This window comes from Paramormyrops kingsleyae, chromosome 25 (assembly GCF_048594095.1).
Source record: "Paramormyrops kingsleyae isolate MSU_618 chromosome 25, PKINGS_0.4, whole genome shotgun sequence".
NCBI lineage: Eukaryota > Metazoa > Chordata > Actinopteri > Osteoglossiformes > Mormyridae > Paramormyrops > Paramormyrops kingsleyae.
Genome location: NC_132821.1, coordinates 27,565,518 through 27,579,001, shown reverse-complemented (window position 1 = coordinate 27,579,001; position 13,484 = coordinate 27,565,518). Strand labels below are relative to the sequence as shown.

The 13,484-nt window shown below is 55.5% G+C and overlaps 1 protein-coding gene across 4 annotated transcripts in view; it reads right to left on the bottom strand.

The window, feature by feature from the left end:
* LOC111853099 (amyloid beta precursor protein binding family B member 2) overlaps positions 1 to 13,484 on the bottom strand; it is a 47,593-nt gene that overhangs the window by 7,752 nt on the left and 26,357 nt on the right. For 2 of the 4 annotated variants that reach the window (XM_023829667.2, XM_023829668.2), the window contains exons 7-11: positions 13,255 to 13,317; positions 12,313 to 12,398; positions 11,714 to 11,774; positions 7,746 to 7,892; positions 6,753 to 6,880 (exon numbers count right to left, since the gene is read on the bottom strand). In XM_023829667.2, coding sequence (XP_023685435.1) covers positions 6,753 to 6,880; positions 7,746 to 7,892; positions 11,714 to 11,774; positions 12,313 to 12,398; positions 13,255 to 13,317 — 485 coding nt within the window. Of the gene's footprint in view, positions 1 to 4,321; positions 4,396 to 6,752; positions 6,881 to 7,745; positions 7,893 to 11,713; positions 11,775 to 12,312; positions 12,399 to 13,254; positions 13,318 to 13,484 lie in introns of those variants that run through there. The other 2 variants (XM_072706926.1, XM_023829671.2) reach the window with 2 other exon arrangements.

The window sequence follows — 13,484 nt, the reverse complement described above, 5'->3', positions numbered from 1 at the left end:
GTAACAAGGGCCAGGCTGCAAGGCACCCCCCCCCCCTTTGGGTGCCCCAGGGGGCAGACTGCGGCCATGTGGCAGTGGAGGTGCACCACCTGTGCCCTTATTAGCCCCCTGCCCCCCCCCCCCCACACACACACACCCGCTAGTGCTTCACGAGGGGAGGCAGTAGAGCCAATCTTGGTCATGTGCGCCGGCTGAACCCCAAATGGCATTCCCGATAACTGGGGATCAGGCATCAATGTCAGCCCGTCGGGGGGGTGGGGGGTGGCCAGCTCGGGTTGGGTCTGTTCAGCGAGCACAGGCAGGGGGGGCGCCGTGGCTCACAGCATGTGGGGGGAAAGAGGCCACCTGCCTACGGAGACGCTAACGGGAATGTCTCTGCATCTGGCCCACCGCCATGCTCTGCTTTCGTGTCGCAGATGATCCATCGCAGAGAGAGAGAGGGAGGGAGAGAGAGAGAGAGCCCCCTGCTTTGGAAAGGGGCCATATTAGCCCCTGGGACGCACTCAATTCAAGCATCCCAGCCCTCGTCAGGCTCTCATTAAACGCCCGTGCAGCTGTCGTCTCTGTTTACACGCTGAAGTAGGCTCGCGCAGCAACAACAAATACGAGCCCATTTACGGGGTCAGCAAAATCTGATAATCAAATCATCCAAAGACGTAGAGGCCCTGTCGGGTGTAAGGCACACGGACGTCAAAGGCTGCAGAACAATCATCCATCAGGAGCGATGAAAGTAAGAGGAGTCAGTCAGTGGGCCATGTAATGTCATCCCACCGAGCTCACTGACCCGAGCGGCCCGCAGCCACCGTTGGGGGGAGGGACGGTATCACTCGGCACGCGCGCCTCTCCAGCAAGATCACGCACGCTTGCTCATCGGTGCCTGCAGAGTCCCTATGGGGTATCGATCTGGTCCGGCTGGGGCCCCAAATGTCACGAAGACACCCCCTCTTCTCGTAGCAGAGATAAATGGACTACTAATATCACTCGGCAGTGATTCTGCCTAGCGTCACTGACTATCACAGCTAGCGCCTGGCTAACAACCTGGTATCGTCGCTAACGGCTGCCCTGTGTCACTGGCTAACAGTGCTACCATCTGGCTAGTATTCCCTAGCACTACCACTAGCGGCTGCCTCGTGTCACTTACTATCAGTGCTAGTGCCTGTGTAATACTACCTGATATAATGCTAATGGCTGCCCCATGTCACTGGCTATCAGCACTAGCGCCTGGCTAATATTACCTGGTATGGCGGCTAGCGACTGCCCCATGTCACTGGCTATCAGCACTAGCGCCTGGCTAATATTACCTGGTATGGCGGCTAGCGGCTGCCCCATGTCACTGGCTATCAGCACTAGCGCCTGGCTAATATTACCTGGTATGGCGGCTAGCGGCTGCCCCATGTCACTGGCTATCAGCACTAGCGCCTGGCTAATATTACCTGGTATGGCGGCTAGCGGCTGCCCCATGTCACTGGTTATTAGCACGAGCGCCTGGCTAATATTACCTGGTATGGCGGCTAGCGGCTGCCCCATGTCACTGGTTATTAGCACGAGCGCCTAGCTAATATTACCTGGTATCGCGGCTAGCAGCTGCCCCATGTCACTGGCTATTAACGCTAGCTTCTGGCTAATATTACCTGGTATCGCGGCTAGCGGCTTCTCCGTGCCACTGGCTATTAGCGCCACATGACTACATGAGACTACGGGGCTTGGCAGAAGGAAAAGCGCCTGTGCACACACACACACACACACACACACACACACACACACACACACACACACACACACACACACACACACACACACAGAGGACATTATTCATCGGAGCGAGGCTCACTGGGCCTTTGGATTACAGCCAAATTAGTCTCTCACTAGAGAACCCTTCTAAGGATCAAGCTTGTGTTTGGACAAGTGGATAAAATTTAAGGCAAAATACGGGATCGTATCTGCGTCCCTCATTTGCAAACTCACATCGCCTGCAAACGAAGTGGCCAAACAGTTAAACAAAAGCGCACGATGGTATGTGTCACTGAAACCTCACCGGGATAAAATTAAAATAAGCACGTCAAACTCACGCTCCATGATCCACATCCATCCTAGCTCAGGTGCTGCTTGCCCATTTAGAATCGCAGCAGGGATGTCCCACAATGCACAGGGCCAGCAACACCAACTGTTCATTTAGGCTGCTAACTAATGAAGACTAAGTGAATCATTCTCTGGGTGAATGTGTGCGCGTTTTATCAGTCATTAAGGAAAAGGGAGAGCATGAATAAACATCCCTGCAAGCTGGACCAGGATAAGAAGATGTTACAAGATGGATGGATGCGGCAGTAAACAAATAAGCAATTAATGTGGATGTGTTCATTAGCACCCAGAGTTCAATCACGGTTCATGAAATCAAATGTCAGGCTGCTCACAGCAAACGCTCATTTCTTAAAATTTGTACAATGTGAATTGGGCCATCTTGCTCATTTGACTTCCTCTGCCGGCCCCTGGAGGATGGGCCCCCCCTTTGAGTTTCTTCCTCAAAGGTTTCTTCCTTCTAGGGAGTTTTTCCTTGCCACTGTCGCCTCTGGCTTGCTGTCTGGGGGCTTTGGGCAGGTATAATGTAAAGCGCTTTGAGACAATGTAATGTTGCGAAAATGCTTTACAAATAAAATTCAATTGAACCGAATTGAATATCAGGGCAGCTCAGGTTGCTAAGTGAAGGCAATCCAGTGCAGTAGGTGTGCATGGGCACTAGGGGTCAGCACTCCTCAGGGAGCTGGGCTGAAACGCTCCGTGTTTTCGTGCCATCCTCGCTCGTCTCCCACAATCGGCTGGTTCTGAGGAGGCCGCTTTGCCTCGGGGCCCCGAGAATCCCACATGCGGCATGTAGCCGGATGCTGCGTGTGAAAAAGCGCCCGGCTCGCTCTACTCAGCGCATAGGCGTCCCTCACTTCACGCACCAAATCCACCACTGACATCCATGAAACACTGGTTCTTTCAAAGCAAAGTCAATGCTGTTAATCCTTTCGGAACGGTAAACAACTCATAACCAGCTGCCTCTGTGAGCTCAAGGATAACAATTATTTCCTTGTTACTTCCTGTCACAAGATTTATGGGATAACTGAGGCATGCAGGGAGGATGTATGTCTTTAGAGACACGGGCTCTCTGAAGGACGCCATCAGTTACCCGCTGACAGAAAATGGCAGCGAAACAAAACTAAGGAGAGCAGCTGCAGAGTCCCTGGGACGGCCTGAGCTGCGTTTCTCCACAGCTTCGGTAAAACACCAGCTGGCTCTGACAGGTTTAATAATCAAAGATGCGGGAAAGTGGCAGGAGGAGCCTCACTGTTAGAGTTCAGCTCGGGCTGTGGCATAACTCCCTGCGCGAAGCTACGCTAAAACTGCTATACGCCAACAGTGCTACACGCTAACGGCGCGACACGCTAACGACCCGACATGCTAACGCTGGCCAACGGGGACAGTGACAGGGGGAGGGTCTGCAACAGGCAACGGTTCAGGAGGCGAGACCTTGGCCGGGGGGCCGAGACTGGATGCGCCGGGCAGGTTAAGGGCCGCCGGTGGCAGAGGGCTGGTAACAGGGCGAAAGGCTCTGGGACCAATCACAGAGCAGGGCCGGTTTGCTCCCCAGTCACAGAGGAAAGAAGAAAAAAAGTGGCGGCCGCTGGGGGAGGGGTGACAAGAGGCTGACGGAGATTAAGAGGGGGGCGGGTGTGCCTCAGCCTCCGGTCTCACAACGGGTGGGGTGTGAAAGTGACAGAAGCGGCAGCCAGCACTGCCTGTATGGCCTGGCGTGGGACGCCTGACGCGCACACGTGAGAAAAGCCACAAGCTTCCGACACCTCCAGCAGCAACTGCAGCTGAACAAATATGCCGCTTCACCCGCATCCAGTCGCAGGTCGGTTACAACCGCAGACGTAAACTGGAGCCCATCCTCCGTGCTGCAGAGACCACAGCCGCCCACTGACCCGAGAGTCCGGCGGTAACCATGCATGAGATGTGAATAAATTTAAATACATAAAAATAGCGATTGAGGTTTGCCTAGAAGTGCCTGATACCCGCGAGCCCCGTCCAAAAGGCTCTCGTTTCCACGGACACGTGTCAGACACATTCGGCATGCTCTGGGCGTGATGCAGCCCGCTGACTCGTCACCCTGGTCAGCCCTCAAAACCCCCGCCAAATTTGTGGGCAGTCCGGCACAGGGACAGAGCGGCGTGCTCTATGCACGACAGCCAGCGGTTCAGAGACCCCGGCGCTCAGACAGATCCCCCCTCCTCTACCCCCCCCCCCCCCCGGCATCGCCGGCATGCAGCGTACTCACCGCACCGGCTGCGTGCCCGTGTCCGCCGCTTCTCCGCCGGCCCACGCGTGCGCCTCTTCTCCTCCTCTTACCCCCCTCTGTTCCCCTCTCCTCCCCCGCCCCCCCCTTTCCCTGTTCCTGCCCTGGAAGACTCCTCAAAGCTGACCCCCGTGTCCTAAGCCCTGAGAGCTCCGAGCATCTGACTCCGCCGAGTGAGGGTAGGAAAGAGCGGCAGGCGGAGGACGAGAGGAGAAAGGAATAGAGAGAGAGAGAGAGAGAGAGAGAGTGAGAGAGAGAGAGAGAGAGAGAGAGAGAGAGAGGGAGAGGGAACGCTAGTGCAGGAGAGACGGGGTGTGGGGTCTTTAAGGAATGTGTGTCAGCTGAACACAAAGAGACACAGACACGCAGGATCACAGACACGCGTGCACAGACACACACGCACAGCTCACACACAAATAGAAGCTCACCGCTTCCCCCCCACGACTCAGCCAGCCAATGAGAAGAGCTTCTGCCGTGACCCCGAGGCTGAGGTGACCTGTCGCTGGGCCCCTGATGGCCTGCATTGTTCTACAGTTAGAGGAGTGGACACATGGAGCCCCCTCCCCCTCACTTACTCCCCCCCACCCCCCCGACAGCAGTAGTAGGGCCTGGGCACTGAGCAGGGTGGCCTTACCGTCCGGGTGCACTGGTCGAACCTCAGATCCACCCCTAAAGCTGGTCTCATGTCTCAGGTGGGTCCTTTCTGCCTACCATATGACCCACACCTGTACCATGTGACCCACCTGTACCATGTGACCAGAGCTTATTCCGGGAAAAAAAAAGCTTGTTGCCACAGTAACACAGCGCCAGGTCAGAAAAACTGAGAAGTCCAGGTCCTCATTGCACTGTGGGGGATGGAGGGACTCTTTCAAGGGGTGACATCACTGTGGCAGACTTATTAACCATCTGGCCTGGGCACTAATCACAGCTGGGGAGGGGTGGGGGGCTTTAAATGCTCCTTGCTTATTTGCTCACCATCACCCCCTGCAGGGTTTTTTAGCAACACGAATCCTTAGGATGCGATCCGCCCCAGGTCTGTGACCCGCGGAGTGACCATGTATCGTTCACGCGTGTTAAATGCGTCCAGTGGGCATGTGAATCTCTCACACAGAGTTTAATATGTTACCTCGGCGGGACATCAAACTGAAGGTGAATTCCCCCCCCCAACGCGTCGGGCCATATTGACTGTAATATAGTGGCACAAAGAAAAACAGTAGAACCCAGGACGAGCATAACATGTGGAACGGATGTTGTATCCAAACATAAAAGCCCAGTTGTATGTATAGTAAATAGTTACCAGGAGCGCCCCCTGGTGTACACAACCCTGTACTGCACACCGCACTACAGCAAAGGCTGCAGGCTAAAACAAGGCTACAGTTACAGTCCCTCCTTTGAGCGACCAGACTCCGGGGCCCGGAGCCATACTTTACAGGTCAGAACCCCCCAAGAGGGTGTCCCCATAAGCAAACCCACACATGGCTGTACCTGTCAATAAAATAACCCAGAAAGGTGCAGGAGACCGGAACGCACCACTGGGGCATATTAAAGGATTCATCTTTTATAAACACATCTTCACATCATCAATCATTCATTTTGGGCTCCTTCAGAGAAGAAAAAAAACACCAAGTGGCAGCCCGTGCAGGGAGCCCCCTGCAGTGAGCCAGTGCTTCTAGGGGCCTCCAGGGGCCCGCACTGCCTGGCCTGGATGGAGTCACGGATGGGGGGCCTTATAGAGCGAGCTGGAGCCCCTCCTCCAGGCAGCCATTAAGGGCCACAGTACAGCGACCACAGACACGCACCCGGCGTCCGCTTAGCTGATCGCGGCGTTCTGGGCCCCTCCCATGAGAGATCTCCACAGCGGGTCATGTGACCGCTTGAGGGCACACCTCCCTGGCCCCAGACAGACACACTCGCCCTCGGACTAACGGCACGAGGCCGTTAAAGAAGTAAGGAGGCAACAGAAGCCATAAACGGAGACATGTAGCCACAGGATGTGGGCTGCGGGGGTGGGGCGTGGCCCTCGTCAGCGAGTAATTAACGCACCTGTGGATAACGAGGTGCATTTCCGCTTCTCTCACAGAGCATCACCGCGTAAAACCAGGAATACCAATCAGCTGTTAATTTAAACATCACGGTCTGGTCTCGGAGGTCCACGCCGGCACCACGCCGGCACCACGCCGGCACCACGCCGGCACCACGCCGGCACCACGCCGGCACCACGCCGTACACATTAACGACGACACATTCATCTAATCGCCAAACAGGAAATTCAAGATCAAACTTAAAGGACGAGGAAAAAGTCAATAATAATGTTTACAGCCCCTGCGTTTTTAAGAGCGAGAATGCTCCACGGACCCAACAACGGGGAATAGAGCTGGCGCTGGCGAGCCTCCCCCCCCCCCCCCGGACCTACCTGCCGTTGTCGCGGCCCACGCCCCAGACGCGGATGCTGGCGATGAGCTGGGCATGCAGGGTGCTGCGGTCCAAGGGGTCCACCAGGTTCAGCAAGTTGTTCTCCAGGGTCAAGTACATGTCCTTACCCTGAGGAAGAGAGACGCTGAGGCTGAGGAGGACAGAAATACGGCATGGGGGGGGGGGGGGGCTCGCTACAGCACCTCCCCATGTACATGTGATGTAACTCCATCAGCGCGAGCGGATCTTCTCCGTTCAGCACCGGACGCCCCCCCTGCCCTGACCGGCCCTGTCACGTCCAGTAACAACTTCTACGAAGAGCTTTACCGACTTCTGTCAAAGGTCATTTAGGGTGATGAATAAAACACAATCTGACAGGAATCCCAGGCTCAGTGAATTAAAGATGTCCTGTCCCTCTCATTAAGAATTAGCTGATTTGAGTTTGATATATTATTCAGAGACATGGGGACGAGCTCTACTGTCATATCTTATTAAACAGCAGATCACGGTGACACAGGGCTGGCTGAACATTCTCATCCGGCTTTCCCCCCTACAAAGGACCTCCAAGGACCAGACAGTCTGTGCTGTCACAGCCTACTGCGGTTTGACCGCTTCTTCCCCGAAAGCATTGCTCAGAAAGGTCACAGGTTTCAGAGATGCCAGCCACAGCATCTGTTGAACTTAATGCCACCAACTTTTCTGGCCTTGTTCCCCAAGTCAGAATAGCACACCCGGAGTGGAACTGACGTCTCACAATAACCCACAATGCACCTCTATCGTCCGCTGTATTAAGCACCGACTGCTATACAGAATGTAATTTCCATGTTTATCTTATCTTTGTTTGATCTTACCAACCTGAGACTCATCAGGCATCAGAACCGGCCATTTATTATGCAGGGCGTAGAAGCTCTTTGTATAATAGCACAGTTTAGTCTACGCTCCAGTGTGACCCAAGCACCCTGAAAAAGCCCCCTCTCTCCGGACGCCTGCTCACCTCCCCCCAGATGCCCACGGTGTCCCGAATGTCATTCTTGCAGTAGGACAGCTGCCGGATGCAGTTGTTGACGGCCACGCTGCTCTTGCCCGGCGCCAGATCGTCTTCGGCCATCTCCACCCAGCCCAGGGAGCGCACAGCGAAGCACTGTGGGGGAGAGCGGCAGTGATCAGCGTTTAGGCCGCGGTGCTGCACTCTGACGAGGCAGGGGCGTATATAGGGGCGGGGCCACTGGCCTGAACTGAAAGCTGATTGGCCCCCACCGTGCCCTTTTCCCTGTCACTCATCGAATCAAAACATATCATTGGCTAATAAGACTGGATACAAGCTCGTAATCGGCTACCACCCTGTCGCCTTTGTCACAGCGCATGGCAAGACCGCTCACTGGGTACTGGAGCGCTTTGGTGCTAGAACCACGTATGAGCGGCCCCACCTGCTGGTGGCAACTGGTGTAGCGGGTGCAGGGTTATACGCCGTCATAAACCAATCACAGACACCATGTCATCATGACAAAGATTTTATCAGCGGAACTTAGTAGATTTTTGGGATACTGGCAACAAGTGGATTCAACTAAACCCATAAAGCAGGGAGCAGAGTGTGGCTCAGTCCCCATGAACGGGTGGATGTAGGTTTGAATCCTAGGGTCAGAGTGATGCCAACATTGGTCTCCTGAGCAAAGTCCTTAACCCCAGTTGCTGCACCGCCTGGCTGATGCTGACTATTTTTTCCCCACCTAACTACCCGTATGTGAGATAAGTGACCCGGTTTGAAATACTGGTGCTGTGCACAGACAAACTGCGGCTCAGGTTCCAATCTCCCCTCGCCATGCCCCCCCCCCCTCCCCCAAAGGGTGAAACAGCTCTCTGTCGTACCACACCTGCACCGAAGGGAACTCTGGCGCGAACCATCCGGCTATCAGGAGGGGAGGCGACTCTGTCTGGCGCGAACCATCCGGCTATCGGGAGGGGAGGCGACTCTGTCTTGCGCGAACCATCCGGCTATCAGGAGGGGAGGCGACTCTGTCTGGCGCGAACCATCCAGCTATCGGGAGGGGTGGCGACTCTGTCTGGCGCGAACCATCCGGCTATCAGGAGGGGAGGCGACTCTGTCTGGCGCGAACCATCCAGCTATCGGGAGGGGTGGCGACTCTGTCTGGCGCGAACCATTCGGCTATCAGGAGGGGTGGCGACTCTGTCTGGCGCGAACCATCCAGCTATCGGGAGGGGTGGCGACTCTGTCTGGCGCGAACCATCCGGCTATCGGGAGGGGTGGCGATTCTGTCTGGCGCGAACCATCCGGCTATCGGGAGGGGTGGCGACTCTGTCTGGCGCGAACCATCCGGCTATCGGGAGGGGTGGCGACTCTGTCTGGCGCGAACCATCCGGCTATCGGGAGGGGTGGCGATTCTGTCTGGCGCGAACCATCCGGCTATCGGGAGGGGTGGCGACTCTGTCTGGCGCGAACCATCCGGCTATCGGGAGGGGTGGCGACTCTGTCTGGCGCGAACCGTCCGGCTATCGGGAGGGGTGGCGACTCTGTCTGAGGAACGGGACGGGCGGCACCGCCCGAGGGTTTGGACAGGGCGTCCTGCCAGCATCCAACAGACACCAGCCGGTGACACGCAGGAAATGCGGCCCTGCGGCAAGGCAGCCATGCACGCTGCGGCGTTGCTGCACAGAGGGATGACTGCAGGCAGGCTGTCTGCCCTTTAGGTTCGTCCCATTTACACTGACAGGCCACCCAGCCCCATGACTGTGCAGAATCCATTAGTGGGGGCAGGCCCATCCATTACTGCCTCTTTAAACCCTCCGAGGCACAGCAGGCAGGCACTCCCAACTCCCCCCCCACCCGTCTGACCCCACAGGCATCATACCTAGATACTGAGGTGAGGGAGAGGGGGGAGGTTGATAATAGAAACCTCACAGGCCAGGGGGGGTCCGTTATGGGGCTCATAAGCTGGCATATGGTTGAGCAACGTTAACCCCCCAGTGCAGACGCACACACCCAAGAGGGCACAGTTGCAGGCCCCACCCAGTTATAACGCCCTTCAGTCTAATCCAATCAGAGCTCCACAAAAGTGCTCTCTAATCTTCAATGTAGGTCATTTAAGAGCGGCGCCCCCTCCTGGCCATTCTTCAGGGCCGTCTGGCAGAGGCTCGCGCAGACCCAGGCCATGGTGAGCCCTTTGTTATTCAAGCACAGCAGTAAATTCCTTTTACCCAGTAAACGGTCGAAAAAGAACCCGTCGCGAACACGCTCAGACAGGAGCAAACGATCGCAGACACACACCCAGAGATGCACGCCCGCCGAGCGTAACATTACACCTCCAGCTACGCAGTCTGCCGCTACCGTTTTCTGAATAATCGGGGCACGACGGAACTCCTCTTGCCAAAAAACGCAAACCGTCTGTGAGGTGGAGTGGAATAACAAACCTATGTGTCAACCAGATTCGTGATGCCAAGCTAATGTCAGATCCTACTGCAGCTAACAGATGATGCTAATGAACGCGGCCTGCCAGAATACCATTGGCTGAGCCTTACAAAACACCGACGGCTAATGCGATGGCGGCCAAGACTAGGGGCTGCCTACGGGCCATCACTACAGCTCACTACAGCTCACTACAGCTCACTACAGCCCGCGTGAATGACTGTCAACAGCTGTCAGCCTGTCCGTCGTGAGGGGAGGAGCCGCAGTTGCACGTGCCAGCCAGCAGGGGGCCGCGGCACGTGAGTCCCGTCTCCCGTAGTGCCTGCACATAAACCCTGTTCAATATTTCAGCGAGGGGCCCTCTGAGGAGAGGTGGGTGGACTGCAGGGATGAGTCACACGAGGAGGCAGCGATGATGCTGCCGTTTTACCAAATGGCAGTTTGCCGGACGGGGGACAGGGATTTATCATGTGAAAACAACAACATTTATCAAGCACTTTTTAAAAAAAAATCTATGCTTTAAGATCCCAACTGCAATGAATTCTAGCTCAACAGGTGGAGCATTATGCCAACAGCACAAAGGTTGTGGGTTCAAATCCTAGGGCGCACACATAAATTGGTAACCGTTCCATATGCTGTAAAGTCTCTTTGGATAAATGCATGCGGTAAATGAGTTCATGTCAATTCACTCCACAGGCCGTCGAAACGTTCGGCGATCTCTCGTATCTTCCCGGATTTCTGACTGGAGAGACGCTTCACGTAATGCATTGCTCTGCCAGCAGGTGGAAGCACGGCAATATGGGAGATGGGGCAGCGCTCCCAAATTCTAGAAAGTACTAGAGGTGGCGGCCAATCAGCGAGCGGGGCGATGGAGGGCGTTCATGTCAGAGCGACATGCAGGACGAGAGGACACAGACACAAGGAGCGTCCATTTTCCCCCCGAATCTCGATCCTGTTCTCTGCTGGTTCTTTGGTTACCATGCCATACCCCCCCCCCCCCCCACTGGGTCAGTTTATGGGCTCTGAGTAACACATCTGAGCACCTGATCTCTCTCTTTCTCTCTCTCTCTCTCTCACACACACACACACACACACACTTACAATCAGTTCTACAATCAGACATTCTGATTTGCCACAAACATGCAAAAAAAAAAAACAAGCATGTCCCCATTGATGAAAATGCATCTCACTTTCAAGCCTCTGGATATTAAACCATCAAATGTTTCCAGTTCTGACATATAAGCCATGTTACATCCACCTGACTTCCATTTGGGAGCTACGATCGGTGGACAAACATGTAAAAACATTGCTGGAGTGGTACGAGCTACCTGCTGAAGTGTAGTTCTAAAACAGAACAGCAGGTGGCAGTGGTGACCAACTTTCCAGGGTTGACGCTCCAGAAACAAAGCAACACAGCAATAAGCAAGATAAGTGGCTGCGGGAGGAATGAAGTGTACACAGCAAAAGCAACATCTGATCGAGATTAAAAAGCACGCCGGCCCTGTTCATTCGGAGCAGGCCTCTGCAGCCTGGGGACTCACCTTGGCCCCCGGCTCACTGTGGGTGCTGCTTCTGGGCTCCTCGTCGGCCTGCGGGGGGCTTCTGCAAGGGGACACACAGCCGGGTCAAGTGTTAGCGTTAGCATTAGCTCTGAAACTGCACCTACCACCACAAGACCCCCCCCACCCCACCCCACCCCACCCCACCCCCGTGCTGCTTCAGGCCCTATCTGGGGGTGTTCATCCATCAAACCAGTCTGGATGTACTCATGGGGAGGCTAACAGGTTTAATAAGAAAAATGAGCCCACCCCCCCCCTCCAAAGACAGCTAAACTGCACATCAAGGTGAAGAAGCCCCACAGCTAGAAGCAGAGTGACACGTTGCAGTGCACTATAGCCTGATAACGGCCCCCACCCTGAAAGAGGGCCCGTATCTCCCCCCCACCCCAGAAAGCAGCCTCAGAGCCTGAAAGCAGAGCGGAGATATTCTGGGCTGGAGGAGCCGCCCCACCACAGCCACTGCCTGTTTCCCAGCAGAACCATTAGCCAGCCTCTGATGTGCAGGAAGTCAAAGGGATTTCCTGCTAACGAATAAACAGTCTCCTTCCTGTGGGGGGGGGGGGGGGGGGGGGGAGGCGCACCTCAGCTTCAGGGAGGCGTAGCGCAGGGTGGCTCCCTCAAACTCCTTCAGGCTGGGGTCAGGGTTCACCATCGCCTCCTGCAGGTCCTACAGAGACAGCAGCAGCCGGGCTCATGAAGGCTCCACCGTGCCCCCCCGCCCCCCCCAGGACCGACAGCATGGTCGGCGCCTCCCAGCCAGCCCTGTGGCCCGATACCGCGCTGCCTCTTCCTTCCCACATGCCCACATGCATGGGCTGGCCCACCCCAACCCCCCCCCCCCCCACAGTGAAGCGTGTCACATGGGAAAATAACATGCCCAGCGAAAAAACAAAAAAGGGTCCATCAGCGACAGGAACGCAGCTCAAACCGAGGCACCGAGGTTACTGGTGATGGAGGGAAAGGGGAAAGTCGGACAGACATAGAGACAGAAAGGCAGACAGAAAAAGAGAGAGAAAAAGAGCAAGTTAGACAGAAAGAGAAAAAGAAAGGCGGACAGAAGGAAAGAGAAAGAAAAAGAGTCAGGCAGGCAGGGAGAGAGGAAGACAGAAAGGCTGAGGGACAGAGAAAGAAAGACAAAAAAGGGAAAAAAGAAAGACAAGACAAGAAAGGCAGACAGAAAGAGAGAAAAAAGACCAACAGAGAAACAGAAAGAATGAAAAAAAGAAAGAATGACAAAGAGAAAGGCAGAAAAAGACAGGAAGACACAAAAAGAATGATAGAAAAAGAGGGAGGGCCTCGAATGACGTTACGCCGGCCAAGCGCTCAGTCCCAGCCATTTTCGGAAGGGAGGAATGGGGACGTGAGCAGCGGCGGTGAGCAGGGGCTGATGGGAAAGCAGCAGGGGCTGATGGGAAAGCAGCGGCGGTGAGCAGGGGCTGATGGGAAAGCAGCGCCGCATGCGCGTGCTGGTGGCGGGCGGGGGGCACGGACACGCACTCGCCAATGTGGACACAGATACTTGCCTTCCAAACCTCACTATCAATCTTTCCCCCACTCAGCACCGCGAAATCACTCCACGGCAGTTTCTACACAGTCATTCGTGTAGACGGGGGAGGGGGGGGGAGTCGGGCGAGGGAGGGGGTGGGGGGAGAGAGACAAGACATGACGGTTAGCAGGCTCCTCCCACACCGCTCCAATCGGACGGGCCGTCAGCAGCTGGATATCTAACGAGACTGAGCCAGGGTCGAGCCGG